The sequence below is a fragment of the Vulpes lagopus genome, chromosome 8 (assembly GCF_018345385.1).
Source record: "Vulpes lagopus strain Blue_001 chromosome 8, ASM1834538v1, whole genome shotgun sequence".
Taxonomy (NCBI): Eukaryota; Metazoa; Chordata; class Mammalia; order Carnivora; family Canidae; genus Vulpes; species Vulpes lagopus.
Window position 1 is genome coordinate 2630070 of NC_054831.1, and position 24478 is coordinate 2654547.

The 24478-nt window shown below is 55.4% G+C and overlaps 1 protein-coding gene and 1 long non-coding RNA gene across 15 annotated transcripts in view; one reads left to right on the forward strand and one right to left on the reverse strand.

Moving 5' to 3' along the window:
- Positions 1-99: 99 nt before the first annotated feature.
- LOC121496732 lies at positions 100-15517 on the reverse strand. 4 transcript variants are annotated; one of them, XR_005989324.1, is made up of 6 exons: positions 15391-15517; positions 9541-12580; positions 4114-4244; positions 3342-3491; positions 2833-3026; positions 100-561 (listed from the first exon to the last, which is right to left on the reverse strand). It is a non-coding gene; the product is annotated as an uncharacterized LOC121496732 (long non-coding RNA). The 4 variants fall into 4 exon arrangements; XR_005989325.1 differs by having other exon boundaries at positions 2062-3026; XR_005989326.1 differs by lacking the exon at positions 100-561 and adding an exon at positions 1366-2111.
- Positions 15518-15525: 8 nt separating this feature from the next.
- The window catches only part of PER2 (period circadian regulator 2), a 41336-nt gene continuing 32383 nt past the window's right edge, over positions 15526-24478 (forward strand). For 2 of the 11 annotated variants that reach the window (XR_005989322.1, XM_041765289.1), the window contains exon 1: positions 16515-17063. Coding sequence is in view for 2 of the 11 variants with exons in the window: in XM_041765289.1 (XP_041621223.1) it covers positions 16785-17063 (279 nt within the window). In the remaining 9 variants the exon portion in view is untranslated. The other 9 variants (XM_041765296.1, XM_041765295.1, XM_041765293.1 and 6 more) reach the window with 9 other exon arrangements.

Genomic DNA, 24478 nt, shown 5'->3' on the forward strand with positions numbered 1-24478 from the left:
AGTTCCGGGGGCTGGCGGTGCGGGGGCCGGCGGCTGAACTACCCTCAAGCACCTCAGAGTCGTGTGAGGCTCAGAGGAAAAAAGAACAGGAAAAAGTCATTCATGACAACAGAGAAGTGATTATATAACTATAGGAAATCACGGCCAGAGAGCATTTGAGACATAAAGAGCTGGCAGGAGATGCACTTGAAATAAGCAGCTTCCAAATGAATGGAGGAGACGACAGTGGCCAGGACTCACCCCAGGAGAGAGAGCTCCACAAAGCAAGGGGCTCCCAGACCCTGCCTCCCCTCCCCTGAGAGGCAGAGGGTCCCAGAGACAAAGGCCCGGGGAGGGGAAGAGCCCGGATGTGGGTCAGCCTGCAGGACACAGCCTCATCGGCCGGGGATCCAACACCGAACTCCCCGGCAGGCTCAGAAGGAAGGCATCAGTTTGCGTGGCCATCAAGTGCCTTGCTGTGCGCTGCCCCGTCTAAGCTGGAAGGTGACCGGCCCCCGCTTTGTGGAGCCTGACGGATTTGCTTCCTGATGGAAGACCTTGCTCCCTCCTCTCCAACGGAGCCTGGGGGAAAAAGAAGACCAAACCTTCTTCCTAAGCTTGCTAAGGTCATTTCTGCCTCAGGACCTTTGCACTTGCAGGTCCCTTTAACTGAATAACAGTAACACGCTTCACCTAGATCTTCATATAGCTGGATCCTTGCCATTATTTGAGTCTCAGCTCACATGGGACATCTCAGAAATATCAAAAATAGAGCACATCTGAATTCTCCAGCATGTCATCTTACCTATTTCCTTTAAAGTACTTAACGCTGTGAAACTGCTTTTTATTCATATGTGCCCTTTTGTTTTTGTTTGCCCTTTTCTTCCCCTACCCCAATCACTCCAGAAAGTGAGTTCAGGGAGTAGAGGGGCCTGTTTGATTTGCTCACCCCCAAATCCCTGATACCTTCAACACATACGGGCACTCGGTAACTATTTACTAGATGCTGAACAGACCACACTCTTATTAAAATTGCTCTTTCCAGGGGCGCCTGGGAGGCTCAGTGAAGGAGCATCTGCCTTCACCTCAGGGCATGATCCTGGGATCCTGGGATCAAGTCCGGCATCGGGCTCCCCTCAGGGAGCTAGCTTCTCCCTCTGCCTGTGTCTCTGCCTCCCTCTCTTTGTTGTGAATAAATAACTAAAAATCTTTTTTTAAAAATTGGTCTTCCCAAAGGACTCTTAATAATATGGTTTGTCTATACTAAAATTTTAAATGAAAAAATTAAACTCTAATGTTATATAAACAATGGGAGGGGATCCCTGGGTGGCGCAGGGGTTTGGCGCCTGCCTTTGGCCCAGGGCGCGATCCTGGAGACCCGGGATCGAATCCCACATCGGGCTCCCGGTGCATGGAGCCTGCTTCTCCCTCTCTCTCTCTCTCTCTCTGTGTGACTATCATAAATAAATAAAAATTAAAAAATTAAATAAATAAAAAATAAAACATTAACTAGATTCTAGGCAAAGTCCACACATTATATATAAAAAAAATAAATAAACAATGGGATCTCAGCAATGTTAAATGTCTATGTGTGTGAGTGTGCGTGTGTGTAAATACATCCAGCAATTTCAAGGATTTCAGAGACTATCCAGGAGTTGGGATAGTGGGATATTCTTCTGCTTCCCTATCCTCCTTATAATATAGACATTTCTCAATAAATAAGAACTTTTAAATCAAAAACAAAAGTTAAGGGACACCTGGGTGGCTCAGCGGTTGAGCATCTGCCTTCGGCTCAGGTCATGATCCCAGATCCTGGGATCAAGTCCCACATCGGGCTCCCTGCATGGAGCCTGCTTCTCCCTCTGCCTGTGTCTCTGCCTCTCTCTGTGTGTCTCTTATGAATAAATGAATAAAATCTTAAAAAAAAAAAAAAAGGTTAAAGGTTGTCAGAGGAGAATTCCCCCAACTGAGGGAAAACCATGGTATGGACAAACCATGTTGGTAAACTGTGTCCCAGGTGCCCGTTTGCACCCCATTTGTGTATAGGTGTTTCTAATGGGATCATTTACAAGATGAGTTTACCTGTAAAGGTGCTGTGGTGAAGGGCAGCCGGCACCTGGAGCGGCCTTGACCTGTAACCAGCCACGCAAACTGGGTGGGTTCTGACCTCTACAGCCCTGTTACCCCACCAGGAAAGTGTGAAGGATGTGACTCTTTTCCAAAAGCAAATGAGGACAAGGCACACGTGTGGACTTGAAGCTTTCAGCCGGAGTAGGTGTCCGCCAGAGCAGGGAAGGGAGGGTCCCACCTGAGCAGGTGCACAGCCCTGCGGAAGCTCAGCCTGCCCGGAGCCGCTCGCCCCACCTCCCCGAGCCCAGGCCCTCCTGCGGGCGCCCCTTCCCATAGCGCCAGGCCCTCAGGGAGGAGAATCTGAATGTCCCCCCTTGAACCAGCGCACCTGCCGCCCTGCTGTTGACTCCTGCCCACTCCTGGGCCCCTCCTCTGTGGCCTCCATCAGGCTTCCACCATCCGCGACCCAATGAGGATTGAGGGACTGGCTGTGCAAGTCCCCTCCCAGCCAGGACACGGGCTCCGGGAAGAGGGAGCCCGTTCTTCCTCCATCTCAGGGCATATGATGATCCTTGGCCACATGAGCCCGAAGGAGGAAGTGTCACCCCCACCAAGGGAGGGGGCCTGCCTCACCTCCTGCCCCCCACAGGCAGCCCACATTCCCGTGGGCATCCGGCTAAGAGAGCTGCTTTCAGGAGCAGCCTGATGAGGCAGCGGGTAAACTGAGGCTGTGGAGCTGAAGGCCCCCACCCCCCCCCCACCCCACACACACTCACAGCTGACCTGAAGCCTCGGGGTGGGGTGAGAGGGAGCACAGAGCCCCCGGTGCTGCGGTCACACAGCCGTCCAGCAGGGGCGCCACCGCAGGCCGCCGACAGGATCCGGGGCTCAGAGGGCTGTTGTAGGTTCACGGTCGTGCACAAATCCATGGAGGCCCGGGGGAGGCTGACGGTGGGCAGGGGGGCCTCCCTGGCAGCCTGCAAAGAAAATCTTAACTCTTGTGGCCGTGGCCGAAGGTCAGAAAATCAACTGCAGGGGAGGTGGGGCCCCAATTCTCAACTCGGGGAAGTTTGGGGGATCAGAGACTAACCTGACTGGCCAAGGGAAAGAAGGGAGTGTGGGCCAGGGGTGCAGCCTTGCAGGCCTTGGGGGGCCCGGGGGGGAGGGCTCCACCTTGCACTATGGCCTGGATAAGCCTTGAGGACACTAGGTCCCGTGAAATAAACTGGTCACAAGAAGGCAAATACTGTAGGATTCCACGGGTATGAGGCCCTAGTGTGGAAGTCACAGACCTCCGGCCACAGAAGAGAGGCTGCCGCGGGGCGTGGGGCAACGGGGAGCTAGTGCTCAGTGCGCTGGATTTGGATCTTGCCGGGTGAAACCAGTCCTGGAGATTGCTTGCACAATGGGGTGAAGGCACTCAGTGCTCCGGAGCTGCACGCCTAAAAACAAGCGTGATGGTAATGTCTACGTTAGGCGTATTTTACCACAACTTAAATTTTAATTTTTAGAAAACAACCCTCGAGGGGCCCCCTGGACAGCTCAGTCGGTTAAGCATCTCACTCTTGATTTCCACTCAAGGCATGATTTCGGGGTCCTGGGATAGAGACCCACATGGTTGGGCTCCCTGCTCAACTCCAAGTCTACTTCTCCCTCCCTTTTGCCCCTTCTCCAGTTCGTGCTCTCTCTCTCTCTCTCTCTCTCTCTCTCTCTGTATTTCTCCCTCCCTCCCTCTCTCTCTCTCTCTCAAATAAATAAAGTCCTTAAATAATAATAATCAGGGGCACCTTGGGGGCTCAGTGATTGAGCATCTGCTTTTGGCTCGAATCCTGATCCCAGGGTTCTGGGATCGAGTCCCACATCGGGCTCCCCACAGGGTGTCAGCTACTCCCTCTGCCTGTGTCTCTGCCTCTCTCTGTGTCTCATGAATAAATAAATAAATAAATAAATAAATAAATAAATAAACAATCTTTAAACAATAACAATCAATTAAAAACAATCCCCAGGAGAGTCCCACCGCTCCAGCTAGTCTACAGAAGAGGACACTGAGGCTCAGGAACTCACCCAGCATCATGCACCTAGTCAACAGCAGGACTGGGATGGGGCTCGCACCGGGGTTGGCTCTCAGCGTCCATACAGGACTACCTCGAAGGTCCTGGCTCTTAACCAATTAGAACATTTCCCCTTAGATGACCCTGCAAGAGGAAGGACATGCCCATCTCTGGGTCCTTACTGAGACAGAGGCCCAGGCATGATGTGCTGTCTCGGAAAGGCAACATTTAGCCAACAATGTCGACGTTAGTTCTCTTACATCCGCTTTGTTCAATCCAAATAGATCAATTGTATGTGTGCCCAGCAATCACAGTAAATGTAAGACAGGTAATACTAGGCATAATGGCAGTATCTGGAAGAAAAGAACGGGCTGGGCCCAACCCTGGGACTCCGGGGCCCGCCTGCAAGAGGACCTTGGAATATTTTGAGATTAAAACAATTACTTTTACTGTAAGTGCAATGGCATTTTACAAACAAACCCAAAACAATTCAACTTGCTGGGACCTAGTAGGCTCCCGACAAAGGCTGAGTGCACGAGGCTTGTCTTTGCCTGAAACTCTCTTTGCAAACGTGGGGCTTGGCTGCGTGCAAGCGCTGACCTGGTGACCCCATGGTGCCCGACAGCCAGCTCTGAATCCCAGTTAGCAACTGGGGGCTGTGCTCTCAGGGTATTCCCATGTCCACTGTTGACTTTGTGCCTGAAGACAGGTTCAGGCTGTAGCTCCGAAAGGGGAAGCCAGAGTCTTCGAAATTTTCCAGAAAGAAAAGAGGTGAGATTTCACAGGAGAACGAGGGCTGAGCTTCCTTCCCACCTGCTGAGCCCATGCCACTTCTCTTAAACACAACAATTGTCAACTGGAGACATATTTCAGGTCTCCTATACAAACTGAACAAAAGTTTCACTGGCCGCAAGAAGGCGGTTGCTGAAAATGGGTCAATCTTTTGATGCTGATGAAAGATGTTGGTCCCCAGGGATAAGTACCCCACACACATACACACACACACTGAACACTCACACCGGGCCATGCAGCGGGAGGCCCAGAGCCACCAGGGACAGACATGGCTCTTGCAAGCGCCATGTGGCCTGGGCCTGAGGACCCTTCAAAGACCTGGAGGGACCACCTACAATCGTAGGAGCTCCACCTACAAGCCCGCAGTCAGGTCCTTTCCTGCCCTCAAAGGGCAGCTTCCAGGGCAGCTCATCTCTGGAGTTATATATATGTGACCCAAAATCTTGATAACCCGAATATTGAGGAGGGGAGCAGTGGAGAAAAAAGGAGTCAAGGGGGGAAAAAAAACACCATTGGATAGCTTGGAAGCTCATCCTTGGAAAAGGAAGAAATAATTCTTATCTTGAGTGACTTTCAAACAGATTTGGAGACCTTCTAAACCTAGAGCCCAGGTTTAGTACCTAAGACTTAAAAAGCCTCTGCTATCCTGGCATGGATGTCATCAAAAGTTGCCTCACCAGATGACGTATCCTGAGTTTGAGAAGTCTGGAGTGTTGAGCAAGGACAGAGAAGAGGGCGAGAATGGGAAGCTGGGGTCCGGAGTGGGAGACAGAATGCACAGTGGTCCAGTCTCGGGCACCTGGGATGGGGGAGACTTGTCTCATCAGGTGACTGCCTCGACACTGAGCAGTCCCCACCCTCTGCTGGCTGGGGGTGCTGTTTAAGGCCCCGCGTCCTCACCCAGATGACCCCGAGGGTCCCGCCTCATCTTCACTGATGGAAGAGCAGGGCAGCCCCACATTCCAGCCCTGGCACCTGCAGGGACCCGGTCCAGGTGGGACCAAGTGAGCCTCCCCACCCCACCCCCCAGGGTCTCCTCCACGCCGCCCACACCCAATCTCTTGGCAGGGCCTTTAAGCCAACATCCTTAGAAGGCTGTTTGTGTCTAAATCCATGTGAGAAAGAGCGTGCAGAAATTAGTAACCCCGAACCCGGGATTATTTGTACCAGTGAAACAGGAAGGAAGGCCACATGCAGGGCTTGGAAAACCCTTTCACTGCATCTGCCCCAACAGAAATAAATCACTTTTATGTATTCCCTCCCAGGCCCCGGGTCGGTCTCCATTGGCATGCATGTTTTATATGGTCAGACATGCAAGATACATACCCCCCAAAAAAGCACAAATTCTGCTTCGTCTTTTGGAATATTACTGTGTGAGCTTTATTTTGACTTCACAGGTATATCCATGCTCATCATTTTATCTTTTTATCTGTCTGTAGCATCTTGCCATGTCTTGCCATGACTCCTAAAAGCCTCCAAAGATCCGACATGTGCAGTCGCACAGTACGTCTCAATCCCCGAGAGCTCACGGCTGCTCGTTTGCTGCACTCACAGCTGTGCCTGGTGTGCATCGTCAGATTGTTTTCTGCAGTTTGTTTATTGTTTCGCTGTCTGACTTTTGCTCTGTGGACTATTTAAGTTGTTCACATTTTTGCAAAAATTTGGACCATAAATATAAGCTTGGTAAATCCCCGGCAGTGGTTGTTCAAAATAGTGCGCAACTCATATTTACCCGATTATTGAAGACAAATGCTGGGGAATGAAATCAGACAAAAATAATACCTTTGCAAGGAGAAAAATCCAGTGTTTTTGCTTTTTCATTGCTCAGGTCCTTGCTCTTCATCCCTATGAATATAACCCTGATCACAAAGCAAGCCAGTTTAATCTGATACTGAACATCCTACCCAAAATTAATTTTTTTTAATTTTATACTAGGTAGTTTATAAAATCTGAAACTATATCATTTCCTAATAAGGAAATGCTTATTATAATATATAAAGGCAGGTTACATAGAACTTATGACCTACACACATATATATATATGTAACATGTTAAGTACTCCTTGCGGACTATAGGAAGGGCACTGAAAAACAGAAAGAATAAAACCAACATCATTCGTGTTTCACAACCCAGGGAAAAATCACTGTGAGGGTTTGGACGTTCCCTTTTGTTTCTCTGTTGTGTACACATTCGCATAAAAACGCTTCCCCCCCCCCAAAAAAAAACAGAGACTGCCAGGTTATGATCCTCATCTACAAAGGAGGTCCATTTTCTTGTCATAAATTGCAAATCTGGGTCTCTGGGGTCAATATTTGAGCTCCAGTGGGGGGGGGGGATGTCTCTGGCTCAGCCACTAGCCAAGCTTACCCTCCTGACTGTCACAGAACAAGCTGTCAGGAACTGAGACTTTCCGTGACCTCCTCCTGGCCTGTGACCCTGAGGGCTGGAAGTGGTTTGGGGCTGGAACGCCAAGGTCCGCCCAGATTCCTGGCTCCCCAGGCTCAGACAAGAAATGTCTGGAGGGCCAGATCATTCTGGAAGGAAGAAACAAGGATGCCTGGCAGCCATCAATCCCTCACTGGAGCCCTCATGGCATATCAGCATTTGAGTGACCGGGGCCATCACTCATGGGAAAGAAACTTGAGGAGCCTCCTTCCTGCTGACAGCAGATTTTATGCCCTCGAAGACCAGGAGCACGTGGTCTGAGGACTGGTCTGTCTCTGCCACAAACAACGTCCTGAGAGCCAACGTCGTGGGCTGTCACAAATCCATCACAGACTGACTTACAGCAGACTCCTCACGCAAGAAGCCAGAGGTCTTGAAGACTGAGGAATACTCTTACAATGGAAACCTCAGGGAGATTATTTGGTAACAACAGGCCCTTTTGGAATCTTCTAAATGGTTTGGAAAAATAGTCTTGTAGGTGTCGAGCTCTCCTTGTAACTGGGCAAACCCAAACTGTTTCCTAAAGCAATGCTGAGTTGGCCACGTTGGACTGGGCCCGGGGTGAGGCTAGGCGGGCCTCCTCTCCTCGCGCATTTGGCCCTTGTAGGCATTGCCTCTTTCATAACAGAGTCACGTTGGTAGCTTGGAATTGGCCACAGTTTGGGTATTTACAGCAGAAAACTTGGCAAGTGCTACAAAATCTTCCCCCTTCAGAGAGTCAGCTGTTAAACTTTTACTAGCACGCTGCTGGAGTCATCCTGGGAAATTATTAGAACCAGTTCCTGGTGTCCTTGCTGTAACCCTGAGTTCTACATCACAGAAGAGTGCCCCTAAGCCAGTGAATCCTCCTCTAGCTCTGCTGACATGTGACCTTCTTTATAGGCCTGGAATCAAAGGCAGTGGGGGGTAGGGGTGAGTGTGGAGGGCAGGTCTTGGGAACAAGCATCATTTTGCAAGGAACCTGGTCCAGGTGAGGTATCTAGCAAGGACGACCCATTCTCCGGAAGGTAGAAGGCACTACCTCTGCCACCTAGGAGGTTCCTGGGAACTTGGGACTTTGAAATTCTCAGTCCATCTCTCCAGCTGCCCACATCCACGGCCCAGGAGCCTTCCGTGTCTGCCCGTTGACCTTGTGCAGAGGACCTGTCAAGGCTGCAGCTTTGGTCTGCTCTGTAGCTCTGTGAATCTTGTCCTCAGAGTCTAGACTGAGTTCCAACAGTCCATGTGGTGGCTACGGGAGATGGGAATCTGCTGAGCTGCCGTAGAGGCCCTTGGGCTTGCAGACTTGGCCTGAGTTTGGCAGGAAACAGACCTAAGCCTATCATTTGTTTTTCTAGGTCTCCAGCACCCACACAGGGAGCCACCCTTCTCCATAATCGGCATCATTACCATTGGGACCCACGAAATCCCACATCCACTTGGTCCCTCGGTGCCTGGCGCTCTGCTGTGCCCCGTTGTGATTGGCCACTGGTGAAAGCTTACATAACTGCAGTGCAAATACACCACTGCTTGGTGGGTTATTACCGGGGTCAGCAAATTTTTCGTGGGCTTCACATGATGTCTGCAACTTATTCTTTGGCATTCTTTTCTCCCTTTAAGCTTTAAATAATGTAAAAACCACTCTTACAGTGGTGCCTGGGTGGCTCAGTGGGTTAAGCATCTGCCTTCAGCTCAGGTCATGATCTCAGGGTCCTGAGATGGAGCCCCTCGTTGGGCTCCCTGCTCAACCGGGGGTCTGCCTCTGCCTCTCCCTCTCCCTCTGCCTCGCCTCCTACTCATGCATTCTCTCTTTCTCTCTCTCTTTCTCTCTCTTTCAAATTAATAAATTCTTTTTAAAAACCAAACACACACACACACACATTACACACACACACACACACACACACACACACATTCTTAGCTCAAAATCCATTCAAAACAGGCCAAGGCTGAACCCCAATTAGTACTGTCCCACTTACCACTAGGAATGGGGCCCCTATTTGAGACGGGCAGACAGTTCTAGCCCAAAATGAGCCCCTGAGAGTCTGCTTTCTAGAACCATTCTCAGTATCCAGTATCTTAGTATAGGTTCCCTAGAAAACAGAGCCTCAAGATAGGCTTGAGAACAAATGCCGCAATCCAGAGGTGCAAAGCCAGGGCAGCAAGAGTGACGGTTAAGGGGAGAAAATGCAGGAGGAGGCATTTCCACGGGGCCCCTGCTTACCGATGGCTACAGAGCAGACATTCAGCAGGCTCACGCGCTCGGCCTACAGGGCTTCTCAGGCCGGGATGAGCGAGAAACCATCTCTGGGATCTTTGCCCACCAGAGGGCAAAGCGTGAGGAACGGACAAGCTGGCGCCCTCCTGCCTCTCACAGGCTAAGTGGGAGGCTTGCCCTGCCGTGCCCACACAGGACGTGTGGGAGGAACCCAATAGCATTTATGACAATGACGTTTCTGGGTGACGGTGACAGCTACCTGGGCTCTGAGGTCCAGCGAGCCCCAGGCTGCCTGGGACCCTGCCCCCATCTGGCACATGTGGACTGGAACACACAGGCCAAGGTCTCCCAGAAAGGAACAGAGGGGACAGGGCCTCACTCCTCATTCTCGGTTCAGTTCGAAGGACTCACACGGGGTGCGGAGAGGCTGGGCCAGGACTGGGTTCACAGGGTGGACCCAAAGCTGTGAGCACCCCCCATGGAATCCCAGTTTGATACTGTCAGCCTATGGGGTGCTCGCTCTTCCTCCATCTGCTGAGGGCTTCAGAGGCGCTAGAAGCTTTGCAGGGTGGGATCACAGGGGGAATGACAGGCTCTAATCTCCTAGGGACCCCCGGCTTTCCCCGGGTCCCCTCCCTCTCCCCCTCACCATCCTCCTCCCTCCACAGCCCCTCACCTATAGCTGCCATAGGCCCACCCCGTGGGTTGGCCAGGCCCCGGGGGCCAGGGCTTGGCAGGCCCCCCTTTCCCTCCTCCGTACACCCCGTTCCCAGGCCACAGCCACACAGCTTGGGAGAGGGGCAGGTCCTCCGTGCTCTGCTCCCCTTCCCTGCCTGAGGCAGGGATCTGGGGGGACTGTCCCACCCGAGCCTGCCTCCCGAGGAGCAGAGCCCAACTTGAATCATCCACTGCCTTCTGAGTCCAGAGCATGCTGTCAGGGGGCCTCCTTGGATCCCCATCCCCACCAGCTCTCTCGGGGTCTCATGGCCTCACTGGGGTGTCCTAGTTGATGCCGGGGACAGGTATGCCAAATTCCAAATTCCCTTGAGCCCTCGTTCCAAGATGCTGGTCCAGACCACTGACTCTGCGGCGGGGCTCAGGGTCTGTCCCCATCACCTGCCATCTGCTCTGCTCGGCGGCACTGATGTGGCCTCTCACTGTGCAGAGGCAAGCACACGGGCTTTCTGGGGGCTCCCAGGTGCTGGTGGTGGCAATGCCGGGGAGTCCATCTCTCCCCCGAGCCCCTGGCACCCCCGCCCTAAGGCTCCCTCCCTGTGTCAAGGGCCACAGCAGCTGCCATAGTGCCACAGGGGTGGGGGCCTCCTATTTGCCCCTCCTCCTCCCTCATAGGGCCCGACCTGTCGAGGAGAGACAGGGACACGGGCACCCAGCAGCCCTCCTGCCCAAGCTCTCCTTCTCAGTGGGCCCGTGGAGGGCCCCAAGCGCCTGTAGTCCAGTCACCCGGGCTCCTGCCTCTGCGCCTCAGGTGACCCACCACCACCCCCTGAGAACAATCCAGTCAAACCCCTTTGTTTCCTCCAAGAAGCTCTGGTCTGGGGGCAGGCGGTATGTCTTCCACATTGGGCAGCAAGGAGAAGCCAGTGAGCCAGGGCAAACGAGGCAGGTAACACACTCTGAGGCCCAGGGCAGAATTTTCCAGAGGAAAAACCTACAGGCAGAGACTGGGGCAGAATTGGCAGGGCCCTGTCATCCCAGGACAGGCGCCGAGGGCCAGCATGGCTGCGTAGACCCGTGGTGGGTGTTGGGACACGTGAAAGGCCCGCATCCCAGCTGTCGGCACCTGTGAATCCTTCGGGTCTTTGAAAAGGAATTAAGAGGGTTCAGGCAGCAGCTGGCCAGCCACGTCGGAGAGGGAGCTCTCCGGCAGGGAGGACACTCAGGGTTCCAGACGGACATTGGAGTTTGGACTCTGGTCACCTGGTTCCCAGACTCCGCAGGGGCGTGGTGGTGAGGGTGGCCAAGAGATCATTCTGTAGACAAAGGTTGACTCTGCCTGGTGATGTAAGACATGGCCCCACACGATTCCTGGGTGCACCGTGACATCAAGGGTCTTTTGCAAAGGGACGGCGGGGACCTGGACACATGTCCTGTGGAGCTGTGAGGGTGAAGCAACAGCACACATGTGGAGTGTGGTGCCTAACTCGGTGAGCGCATGCTGGGCCACAGCTTGTCACGGGGCGAGGGGTGCCCTGAGGCCTGTGCCGCCCGCCCCCCCTCACCTCCCCACCGTACGTGTGACCTCAACCTCCTGAAGGACCCAAGGCCCTGATGCGGATGGGCCTTGTTTGTCCCCCAGTCTGACACTTGCCCCCAGGACCTCCATGGTTGGGGGCCGCCTGCCTGGCTACCCCTCAGGGTCAACCAACCCCAGCACTTCGGGCAGAGCCAAACTGGGGTGACAGCCTCAGGGACCCCACGGCAGGCAGCGTGCGACTGGACGAGAGACCCTGCCGCGGGGCCTGCACCATCCCGTCGGGTGGCGCACCAGTCCAGGAGAGAGGCTTCCACCCTCCGCAGACAGAGGCACCTGGGACGTGGCAGTCACCTTGCACACAGGTGGCCCTGTTGGCATGCTGTCTTTCCTGGGGCCCCACCAGGAGACTGAGGGATAGTGGTGGCCCAGGACCTCCAGAGGGGGTGGTGCCGAGCTGCCAGAGACCAGCTGGCCTGTAGGTCAGCCCTCGAGGTCTGGAGGCAAAGGTGTGGCCGCAACTCAGCCTGCCCACTGCCGCCCCCACCTCCCTCACCAAAGGGGACACTTCAATACTTGGGGTTTCTTTTAATGGCCTCATGACCAGGAAGTTTGACGTTTTCATCCTTTCTGAAGTGACACGCTAGCGAACAGAGTTTTGGTTTCGGTTAAAACCATGTCTTTTGGGATCCCTGGGTGGCGCAGCGGTTTGGCGCCTGCCTTTGGCCCAGGGCGCGATCCTGGAGACCCGGGATCGAGTCCCACGTCGGGCTCCCTGCGTGGAGCCTGCTTCTTCCTCTGCCTGTGTCTCTGCCTCTCTCTCTCTCTGTGTGACTATCATAAATAAATAAATAAATAAAATTTAAAAAAAAAAAAAAAACATGTCTTTTATTTAGAAAGCTGATAATAAAAAAAAAATTTAAAAAAAATAAAAAAAATAGAAAGCTGATAATAAGAGAAGTCAGTTGGGTACACATTTAATCAGTGGATTCCTACAGCAATCGAGGAGGAGCTTACAATATTTAAAAAAAAAAAAAAAGGCAGTATCAGGGCGCCTGGGCGGCTCAGTCGGTAAAGTGTCTTCCTTTGGCGCAGCTCATGATCCCGGGGTCCTGGGATTGAGCCCCCTGCTCGGGGGGGGGGGGGAGTCTGCTTCTCCCTCTCCCCCTGCCTGCCACTGTCTACTTGTGCTCTCTCTCTCCACCAAGTAAATAAATAAAAATTTTTTTGAAAGAAGCAGAAACTTGAGCAATAATATTTTCATTCATGTATATCTTTTGTTTTAAATTATAATAAGGAAGTAAGCAGGTATATACAGATTGTTATATAGTCGAGACAAAGCTATGGTGATTTAAATTATTTGCAGATCTGCAAAAACTAGATTAACTTGGAGGGGTTATTATAAAGTAAATAAATTTCATAAATCAATAAGTGCCATGGATTAAAACCCCATTATACCTATGTATGATTTAAAAGAACCACCACAAACCTCTCAGCAAACTGTAAGAGAAAAAAACCCTTCTCTATCCGATAAAGGCCATCTATGAAAAAGATAAGCACCTAAGGCTGACATCATACTTCACGGTGAAACATCAAGTGCTTTCTCCCTCAGATGAGGAACGGAGCAGGAATGTCTCCTCTGACGGTGGCAGGTGTGTCTGGCTGACACAGTGCCTGTCGCAGAGTAGTTGCCCAGGACACGGCTGGCTAACTGAGTGCACGAGTGGATGAGAGGGTGTGAGTGGCTCTGCAAGGGCATGAGGCCCAGGCATAGAGGCGCCCCAGGCAGGGCCCCGGCATGGGGTGGGTAGGGCTGGGCCCATGGGAACAAACAGGTTGGTAGAAGTGGCCTGGGGGCAGGGGCTCAGCAGCCTCTGGCTGGGAGGCAGGGTGAAGGCAGACACCAGCGGCCAGCCCCTTGCCCTGACAGCATTCCCCAGGCAGCTGGGGAAACTGGCTTACCACCCCCTGCCCCAGCTTCCTCCTCACCAGCCTGCCACCCTTGGTGCTCATAGTGATTTGCCTGGCCAAGGGTTCTGTGTTAAGGTGACAGCTAACCCAACACATTTCCATTTCCATGTCAGTATAGGCTGACCAGGAAAGGATTCATTCCCAGCACCACTTTAACGCTGCAACACACACACACACACACACACACACACATATTCAGGATTCTGGGTTCAGTGAGAATGGCACCTATGGACTTAGCCTGGTTCTACGGGTGTCACCTCATCCGCATTGCAAACGACGGATCCGATGAGATACACTTTGCATACCAACCCCCCACAAACACTTAGACCTAGACAACTATTTGTGGAGTGAATGAAAGTTCCCAATAACAAGAATAATAATAATAATGAAAAAAAAAAAACCTTAGCTGTAAGATCCTGAAAATAGGTTAGGTTCTGATGGGTTCTAGAGGTCCATTATGTTTTATAGTTTTTTTAAATAATAGATTTCAACATCTTTCTACCAGATTTATGGGTAGAAATAGAAAAGACTAAATTTAGGGAGGAAATGTGACATGAGGCTACAAGCTGAATATGGAACAGGACCACAGAAAAGCTGAGCGGGAGAAGAATCTCTATGTGATGTGGATGAGCTGTCTGTTTACTCTTGTTTCCAGAACAATGGAGCTCACCATTGACGTCAATGTACATGAAAGAACAAAAGGCCTTTGGGTGTACACAGGGTGCAGCTGGGCCTGGATTTGCTTGGGGCGTGTGTGCGTTAGGGAGGGGGCAGGAGGGTGTCTAAGTGTCAGTGTCAAAGAAACAGGAGGAGGGCCTCTTTCACCTTGGAGTGTGAGCCACACACTCCACACAAGGGGGGTTGGGGGGGTAGGGCTTCCGGGGGCAAGGGCTGCCCTGATGAACTTGGCATTGGCCCAAGTTTGCATCTGTGTCTGACAAAGTGGAATTCATGACTTGTCAGGGAGAAGGAAAGAAGTGGCTCCTGAATGTGGGTTTGCCTGCAGCAAGAAGAGGCCCAGTGGAGGGAGATGCCAGAGGCCGCTTCAGCCCTTCAGAGCCCCGCCGGCTCCCCCTCCCTGCTGGGACCCTGCATTTTCAGAGCCTGCTGCAGCTGAGCAGCCTCGGAGCCCGCATGCTGCTTCATGTCCTACAAGCAGGTCCCAGGCCTCAGGCCTGTCTGCGAGGACGGTCCCCGGGTACTTTAATTTTCTTTTTTTAATTTTTATTTATGATAGTCACAGAGAGAGAGAGAGGCAGAGACACAGGCAGAGGGAGAAGCAGGCTCCATGCACCGGGAGCCTGACGTGGGACTCGATCCCGGGTCTCCAGGATCGCGCCCTGGGCCAAAGGCAGGCGCTAAACCGCTGCGCCACCCAGGGATCCCTCCCCGGGTACTTTAAACAGAAACCCCAGGCTTCACGTGCCCCAGGCAATGCTCAGTGAAAGAAAACCGGCAGCAGCCTGGGTGCTCCAGGTGCGCAGCCTGCATGCTCCAGGTGCGCAGCCTGCGTGCTCCAGGTGCAGCAGCGTCTCCCGCCCGGAGCCCTAGGCCCCCTCCCTGGGTCTCTCCGGCGTGCACCTTCGGAAAACCTTCCTTTTGCAGACGCCTTTCCTTGTCGCTCTGCAAGGGCCGCTGCGGGTACCTCTGGCCTTGGTGAACCGACTACTTACATTCCCGCTGCAGGAATGAGCCGGCCCGTGTTCCCTAGTGACGTGGTTGGGAGCGTCATTTGTTTCTCTTGTACCTCCTCCTGGTGGAAAGGACCCTCATTTGCTGAATCCAACACTGCGACACGCGAGCTCAGAAAGAAGAAAGGCCACTCGGGCAGCTGCGGGTCCTGCGGACGCGGAGCGAGGGCGGCCCTGGGAGGCCCGGTGGGCGTGCACCTGCCGCTCGGGCCCGCGGCCTGGGCTCGGCACCGCGGGCGGAGATGAATGGGCGTGAGTAAGTGAATGAACGGGGCCGAGGGAATGAATGGAAGCTGCCCACAGGGGGCCTCCGGCGGGGCGCACCTCCGGCCGGTCGCCCACGGCTGCAGCCTTCCAGCGAGGCCGCGGCTTCACGGGCCCCGGCGCCCCGCAGACCACCCCCCCAGCCCCCGCCGCCCCGCGCCCAGCTCCCCCGGGCCGCGATGGTACGCGCCACTCCGCGCTCGCCCCGCCCACGCCCGCCGGCCGTCCTGAATGGAAGGAGCGGAGACCGGAAGTGGAAGGGACCATCGGGAGGACGAGCGGGGGGGGGCCGAGCGCGTCGCGTCTTCATTGAGGAACAGACGCGGTGAACATGGAGTTCCATGTGCGTCTTATGTAAAGAGAGCGACGGGCGCTGCAGCCAATGGGCACGCGGCGCTCGCAGGCCCGGCCCCCCCGGTATGCAGATGAGGCTGCGCTCCAGCCAATGGCTGCATCCGGGGGCGGGCGCAGCGCGCGCAGTCACGTTTTCCACTATGTGACAGCGGCGGCGGCTGCGGGCTGCGCGCGGCTCCCGGCGGCGGCGGCGGGGTCGGCGGCGGGGGCGGCGGACGGACGCGCGGAGCGGCGGGGACGCGGCTCGGTGAGGGCGGGCGGGCGCGGCGGGCGGGCGGCTGGGCGCGGGCGGCGGTCGGGGCAGCCTGGCCGGCCGGCTGGTTACGTAACCGGCGGGCTGGGCCTCGGGCCGCGGGCTGGGGTCCGGGCGACCCGCTCGGGGCGGCGGCGGCGGCGGCGGCGGCTCCGGCTCCTGCAGCCCTCGGGGGCATTGGACTCCTTCTCCGCTTAAAACCGGCGCGGGCCGGGGTGGGGGGGCGGGGGTGAGTACTGCTGTCCCCATTTTGCAGATGGGAAAACCGAGGTCCGGAGAGGTTAGGCTACTTGTCCGAGGCCGGGGCGCCACTGACCGACTGCCCCCTGGAACTGCCGTTCTCTAGATTATTTTTGTTTTGTGGATCTTCCCTCTCCTCCCCGTGCCCCTTGGGGCAACCCAGGGTGGGCGCAGCTGCCCCCGGGGAACATGCAGGGCCCCACAAGGGAGCTGGTTTCCCGCCCGGAGGACAGAGAGCCAAGGCTCAGGCTGGGGAAGGCCGCTGATGGGCACAGGTCTGGGAGCGGTACCTGGACAGCCGTGGTCCAGTCCCTGTGCCAAGCCAGGTCTTGAACCCTGTGCACAGGGAGGCGCCGCCCAAGGTCCGCCCGCTGTGGCTCCCCTGGACCTCCCGGTAATTATTCCCTCTCCCCGACTGAGTAGAAGGGGGTCCCACCCCGATGCAGCAATCACACCATCCTTGGAGGGTGTACCTTGCCTGCCGAGGCCCAGACGTGGACCAGGGGGCCGGCAGTGGCCTGCTTCCGAGCTCCAGGAAGGCCAGGTAAGGGATGGGAACCCGGTTGCCAGGGTTTCTGTAACCTACACGCAAGAAGGCAGTTTGGAAAGCTGATTCATACAGCAGAGCCAGAAGGTACCCTGGACATCATCCAGGGCAGCACCTTGGCTTGACAGATTAGGACACCGAGGCCCTGACACCTTCTGGGCCCACGCTGTGGCAGGGCCAGGCCCCATCATCCTGAGGGTCTCGATCTGGGTCAGGATGAGCTTCAGAGGTTCTACAAAAGCCTGACATCAGGTGCTGAATGCTGAGTGGGCTGGAATTTGAGGGGAGGAGCCCCAGGTCCCCCAAATGCTAAGAACCACAGCACCATGGCGGAAGCTCCTCGATGAATAGATGAATACTGCTGAGCTCCCGGGTCTGACACTGGCGGCCACTGCCTTCTCCCTGGCTGCAAAGGGAAGACACCCCACCCCCATAGCCCCACCTGCGGGGGGTTTCTTGCCCCGGGCTGGGTTTGGCTGAAAATGAACAGGGCTCTCTCCGAAGGCTTTAATTGGAAATTGAGTTTTTATCGAGTTTGTATATACAAGGTAAATCACTTTTTGTAAGTTGTATGTGTAAAATGAGGAAAGGGGCTCCTCTTTTTTTTTTTTTTTTTAAATGGGAGCTACGTGATATGCCAATGCAGGGATGGCACCGTGGGTGTTCACAGTTATCTGTCACTGGCATATTGGTGTGATTCACTGGTAAGAACTAACGCAGCCTGGCTCTCTGGAGGCTGGGGTGACTCAGCCACCGCTCTGGGCCTCAGTTTCCTCGTCTACACGGAGGCCTCCGATTGGGAAGTCTCCCAGGCCTGTGTGCACGCCTAGGTTTTTGGGTTCTGGTTACTCTACGGGCGATTTCCTCAGGCATCTGTGCCGGAGTCCGCGATGTCTGATGTGCTCGGCTTCAGCTCACGGCACATTCCCATTTGAGGCGCATCTGTCATGCTTCGAAGGAAGTAGGAAAAGCTCCCCTCATTCGCACTGTTTCTCATGCACACGCTCAACTTGCAGAAAAATACTGGCGGGCACGCCTCTGTTTTTAAATGGCGATGTCACCTCCCCGGGCCTCAGCAACCACAGGCTCTGTCTGGCCACTGAGTGGCTGGCAGGACCTCTCAGCATTCGAATCGTCAAAAGAGGAGAATGACACTGAAAACTAAGCCGAGGCCCATCACCACTCCACCACCTGCTTCTGCTCCGGGCCCGCCGCCCCTGCCCCCTGGGAAGCCGGCCCACCTGCAGACCTGCAGACCCGGGGAGGGGGGGGGGGGCTACACAGGGGCCTCTGATGCGTCCTTCCCCTGTGCTGCTCTGTTAGGCCCTGGTTCCAAGTCTCTAAGCCCCACGTCTGTAAGAAGCTTGTTACTGCGTTTCCTGGGCTAGAGCAGGCGGGAAGCGCAGGGGAGGGGGCCCTGCCCCAGCGGCCCCGCAGGCTCCTGTGCTCCCGCTGGGTGCCCGGCAGGGGTGGGAGCAGCTCAGGTGTTCACAGGCACCCAGAGGAGCTCCTTCCCTGGACGCCGAGGCCAGGATGCTGGCGTTTTTCGTTATCGCTGTGTTAAATGTCACGCTAATGCATATTTGAGGCTTTGGAGACAGTTGAGAGAATCCAAGGGAGTCTTAGTGAGCCCGAGAGGAGCGTCTCCCCCGCCGGCTTCCCTTCCATATTTGGACGGCGTTTTCCTCGGTTACCCAGCTGTTGCCATGGAGAGCGCGGGTGTTTATTTAGCAGGACAAACATTTTCTCCAGATTACAGCAGGCTGGCCTCAGGGAATTGGCTCCTACCAGGAAGTAGCAAACATGTTACAATATTTGAGGTTGTAAAATACCACGGGCCCCGAGACAGAGTCCAGACTGTGCGATCCCTGTTACATAAAGTGTGAGGACAGACATAACTGGCCAGGCCGCAAGAAGTGAGGCTGGCGGTGACCCTGGGGGTGGGGATGGCTGGGAGGGCCACCAGGGGCCTCCGGGGGACTGGTCGTGTGCCGCCTCCGAGCTGGGTGCTAGGGACACGGGTGTACTGGGTCCGGGGCCATACATCGAATGAAGACGTTTCCGTATATATCTTATATTTCTGTTTCAACGCGCGGATCGTCTCAAGCGATTGAAGCACACGTACACTGACTTCCGATTTCCACAAAGAAATGCAGCCCCCCCCCCGCCCCAGGCTCGAGGTATTGAGGGCGAGAGGCCTTCACCTGCCCTAGGGCCCTGGCGATGGCCGTGGAGGATGGGGCTGAGGACCAGGCTGTGCTTTCGTTCCCGGTTCTTTTTCACTATTTTTCATGGAAACTATGAATCCATGTGAAAGTAGAGAGGATGGCGTAATGAACCTCCTGAACTCATCAGCCAGCTCTGACGAGCTGGCGCTTGGTCCCTCTCCTTCCATGCCCCCACCTCCTTCCTCCCCCTCCCGTATTAGGGTGAGCCCATCCCAGACTATGACCTCATTGCGGACGGTGCTTTCTAAATGTTCCTGTGTCCGGTCAAGGCAACCCTCGCTAGTAAGTTGTGGTCACGTGACTAGCGTCAGGGTCCAGGCTTAGCTCCTCCGGTCTGCCCGTTCTCCGGGGGCAGAGCCACTGAGCGTCTGCAAGGGGGCAGCAAGGGGGACTCCCGGGACAGCTGCACCTCAACTACCCTGGCACCCCCTTTTCAGCCTGGCTGTCCTTTCCTTTCTGGGGTCCCAGGGACCCCAGACCAAGAGCACTTCTCCCCAGGGGTGAAAACAGGTTTGCCCAGGGCTCCCCAGGGGCCTGGCAGTGCTGGCACGAGCAGGTGCTCCGTAAACGTTTGTGGAAGGCAGGAGGCAAAGTCTGCTTTGTCGAGCACGTCGGTTTTGCCAACGTGGCAAAATGAGGTTGGGCCGTTAGAGCCACTGGTGCTGAGCGATGCATTTTCTGGAATGATGAAGTTTCAGGTGGTTTGGTCGGTTTGTTGTTTCACATCGCTGCCATGCTGGTCTGACCCTCTTTGCGAAGATTTATCTTCCCCCTGAGGTAATCCTGTGACTCCTACTCAATGAGTCCTACTCAGACGGGCCTGGGGTCTGGGAGGGTGGCAAAGCCAGGAGCTCTCTGAGGAGCTAAGAGACAAGCCCCTGGGCGTGCATGGAAGCGAAGTGTGTGTTGCCTCCTTCTAGAGAGTGTCTGATTGCCTGAGTCGGGAGTGGCCAGCTGAGCTCCTTGTCCTTTACATACAAGCCAGGGTCAGCTCTCGCAGGCAGCAAAATATCTGCTTTAAAAAAAATTATTTTGTTACCCCATCTGTTTTCCTGCAGTGATTGGCAGTGATGATAAAAGCCGGCCTTTGTTGGACACAACTGCCTTCCAGACACTTGGCACAGGCTGGGCCATTTAACCCTCCCAGCAACCAGTGAGGTGCTGCTTCCACCCCCTTACAGATGAGGAAACAAGGCACAGAAGGCTCGGGAACTTGCCCAAGATCACAGGGTCAGGAAGCAGTGGAACCCGCTGCAGCCTTTGCCATCCAGGGCAGCTCACGTAACCCTCAGCCTTCACAGCTCACTCACGGAGAGGACCGGCTGCTTGTCCCGGGAGGGGCTGTGGGATGAGATGGATGATGTGCAGGGGTGCTGAGGGGGTGGGGAGGGCAGGAGGAGGAGAATGCCCCCCCCCCGGGCAGCCCCTTGGCACCTCTACCAAACCATAGTAAGAGCCCCCTAAGAGGTCCTGCTTCCACCTTGCCTCCACCCTGTGACCCTGTTAGAGTTTAAGTCAGAGCTTGTTGTGCAGAACTCAGTTTCCCATCTCGGAATAGAGCCAGCATCCTGGCTCTGCCCCTGCAAGGTGCCATGTGATCCAGCTCCGACCTTGCAGTACCCTCCTATCCTCTGCGTTGCCCACTCTGCTCCAGGCTGGTCCATCTTCCTCAAAGGCCCCTGGCTCAGGACATTTGTACTTGCCCCCACTGCCCAGCCTAGAATATTCTTCCTCCAGCACCTTCCTGGCCCACTCTCTCACTCTCTTCAGCCTGTTTTAGTTTGGTTTCTTTTAAAAGTAGAATCTGGGCCAACACATAGTGCTAGCATTTCACTGGGAGGTGCAATCCCAGGGCAGCAAGAGTGAGGGAGCGGAGCTGGTCTCCGGGCCCATGGGGGCCTCGTCAGAAAGGCTATGCAAAAGAAGAGGACGAAGAAGAAAGGATAGAGAGTAAAGCTGCCCCGGGGAGTGTGCTGTCCCTCCGGCCAGTTGCTTCAGCGGCCTCTGGCAGCAGCTGGGGAGGCGAGGGGCCACCCCCAGAGTGCGGCCTTCCTCTGAGGCCATGCGCGGCCAGCACGGCCAGAGACTCCAGCCTGCCCCCGGTGTGAAGCCATGAGGCCCGGGGAGTGGAAACCCCGCGGTGGCTGGCAGGAGTGAGGCCGAGGGGCTGTGGCTCAGCACCACGCGTGCGGGCGCAGGTACAAGGCCAAACGTTGCCATCCACGCGCCGTCTCTGGCCGCACTCGCGGCCTCGCCCACGCAGCCCGTCCTGGTCTGCTCTGATGCTTTCTCAGTAGCACTTGGCCTTCATCGGCTGTCTGGGCCCTTCCCTCATGGGTGGTCTGTCTTCCCCACTGGAACGTAAGCTCCATAGGGGCAGGAAGGACGTCCGTCCCATTCTCTGACCTACACCTGCCCGCAGCGCCGTGAGCTGGAGGAGCCAGTTAATGGACGGAGGGCGGCGCCCAGCCCTGCCGACGTGCTGTCCTAACGGTGTTCTTGTTCCTTCGTGTCCCACACTCTCCTCTGTCCGTGTGTCCCCAGCACAGATGTCCCAGGCTGCGTGTCTTTAACCATATGGGCGGGGCTCCGGGGACACAGCAGGGGACAGCTCATGGCCTCAGCACATGGGGTGGAGGACGGGACGCCCCGCAGGGGGTGTGGGGCAGCGGGGGGGAGAGGTCTGCTGTTTGTGCAGGATGGACAGGCTGTCAGCGGGATGAGTCCTGTGGGCACCAGGGAGCAGCAAGTGCAAAGTCCCTGAGGTCAGAGCTCAGCATCAGGGCCGGGGAGGCGGGCTGCAGCGGAGATGCTCAGGAGGCAGCCAGGGAGGCCTCTCAGGGCTGTAGACCCTCGTGCACACTGGGGCCGTGCTCGGGGCCAGGGGCAGCAGGGCTGGGCGGGGGCCAGGTGAGGCACAGGCTCCGTGTGGAAGTCGAGGCTGGCACTGGCCAGGGTGCCCACGATGGACAAGGCGACGGTCCTTCGGTAGTTTAGTCACTCCGGACACCACGCTCGTGGGTCTTTGTGCGCACGTGCGGGCATGCCTGGGGGGCAGAGGGGCCCCCTAGCACAGGGAGGGCAGGATCGTAACTCTTGCTGGACATGCCCAGAGGCCCCTCCAGAAAGACCGTTCTGTGACCACAGCAGCGCACAAGGTCCCCACCCTGTGGACGCCGGATGCCCTTGGTCCTGCTCATTTCTGGTGACCTCATCCTTTGTGTTTTCCTCACGACCTTTTCCTCACGACTGATGAGTGGAGCGTGTCTCCGGGTTCCGGATCTTCGGCAGTTTCCTTCCTGGGAGTAGCCCATTCTTGGTCCTTGGTCTCCCTCTTCCCAAAAGCGAGCACCTTCCGTGCTCTCATCCAGTCGGCTAGAAGGTCCCTGAAAACACTGTGGTCAGGTGTTTTGGTGTTTGGGGTCTCCGTGACTCAGCGTCCTGATAACGTGCTGCTGTGTAAAGCCGCGATGAGCAGGTGTGTTCCCTGCGATTTCCTCCCCTTGACCACGACCGTGGAGACCGTATCTTCCCGGTATCAACCATGTAGACCGTGTCTTCTGCCCAAGACTCACAGGACATTCCACCCTCTGTGGGTAACCCGTGTGGTTTCCCTGTTTGGATGTGGGTAGGATTTTTTTTTCCCTTGGAAACATCATTTTACATCAGGACATCGCTAGGCTTGGACTCTTCACGTAATTTTTTGCCTGATATTCAAGGAATCCTTTCACCGCCGGATGCAAATCCGTCTTCAGCCAGGATGGTTTCCTTGGTGCGTATCTTTCGTTAGAGTCTCTGCGTCACTGTCGTGGTGTCTCTTTCCAAAGGAGCTATTACCCGTGGGTGAAAACACGGCTCTGACGCCTTGTTTTTCCCTTAGTGCTTTTCAGGGCTCCACGTGCTCATCCTCGACATCTCTGAGGCCACCTTCTTCATTACGGATTCTGGGCTTGGTCTTTCTGATTTTCTGTTCTAAAGTGGCATTTTCATCTCCCTCTGTGGCTTCAGTTCATCCTTCTTACTTGTTTCCTTCAATCCACCATTTCTCAATTTTTATTTATGCTACGGAGCAAGTGCTAGCCTGCGTCTGCTGCGCTCCTCCGTGCCCTGCAGGTTGTGTTCATCTGGTCTTGGCTGCACATCTTTTCAGAAGACTCACTATGGCTTTTCCCTGTTTGTTGGTTCATGAACAAGACAAGGTCTAATGAGACCTAATGTGGTTGGATTCTCCATGGGTCCCCATCTTTAGGAGCAGGTGGGCACGGGATCCAGCACTGTCACCCCCTTATGTGGCCTCGAGCAAGTCACTGACTTGTTTCCTCGTTGTAGACTAGAACCCAGAATGGTGTGCTCTGCGCTGTCCGATGGCCAGTGATCAGGAGCGTTACGTGAAACGGTGTGTATCTGTAGTTGCCCCCCATCGGCCAGGTGTCTGGGCTGTTTCTCGGAGCACATGGACCTGTGGGCACATCCTGCCCCCCAACCCCACCCCAAGACTCCACTCAGGGCAGTGCTGCGGGGCCTTCTGGATTGTCCCTCCCCCGCTCAGTGCCCAAGGCTGGCCTTCTGGGACTGTGCTAGTGGGTCCTCTTGCTTCCTGGCTTCCTGCCCACCTAGGTCAGGAGGAGAGAAAAGCCAAGGGCTTACGCCCCCAGCTCTGGTCTCCCAAACTGCAGGTTGTCTGGGTTCCTCTGATTTCAGTAACCATCCCTCTCCCTGCCCTATAGGCCCAGGGTAATAACAGCTTCCCCCTCCCCATACCTGCCTACCTTCCGGGGCCAGATGTCTTCTGCTTCCTGCCAGCACCCTGAGGAGACACTGTCCTGGGTCCTCCTCTCCCGGGGACATCTCTCTTTCCACCCTTAGGCTTCCGGTAGAACCCCTCTCTCATTGCATGCTCCCTGTCTGCTCATCCCCGTGATTCTCTTCTAGAATTATTGCAGATGCCTTGGGGCTGGTCTGTCTCTAACCTCAGCCCCACTCCACCTTCTTACCCCTAAACACCAAAGTTAAAGTTTCTGTGTAGCACAGTGGTGAAGACCTGCCCAAATGCAACAAAGTTCGTTCATCTGGTACCTCGAACCCTTCAGTGGCCTGGTGCTGGTCTCCCCCCCCTCTGCGCCCCCACTTGCACACGCCCCCTGTGCTGCTGTCAGGGGGCTCCCACCCACTGGGCCCTCTTCA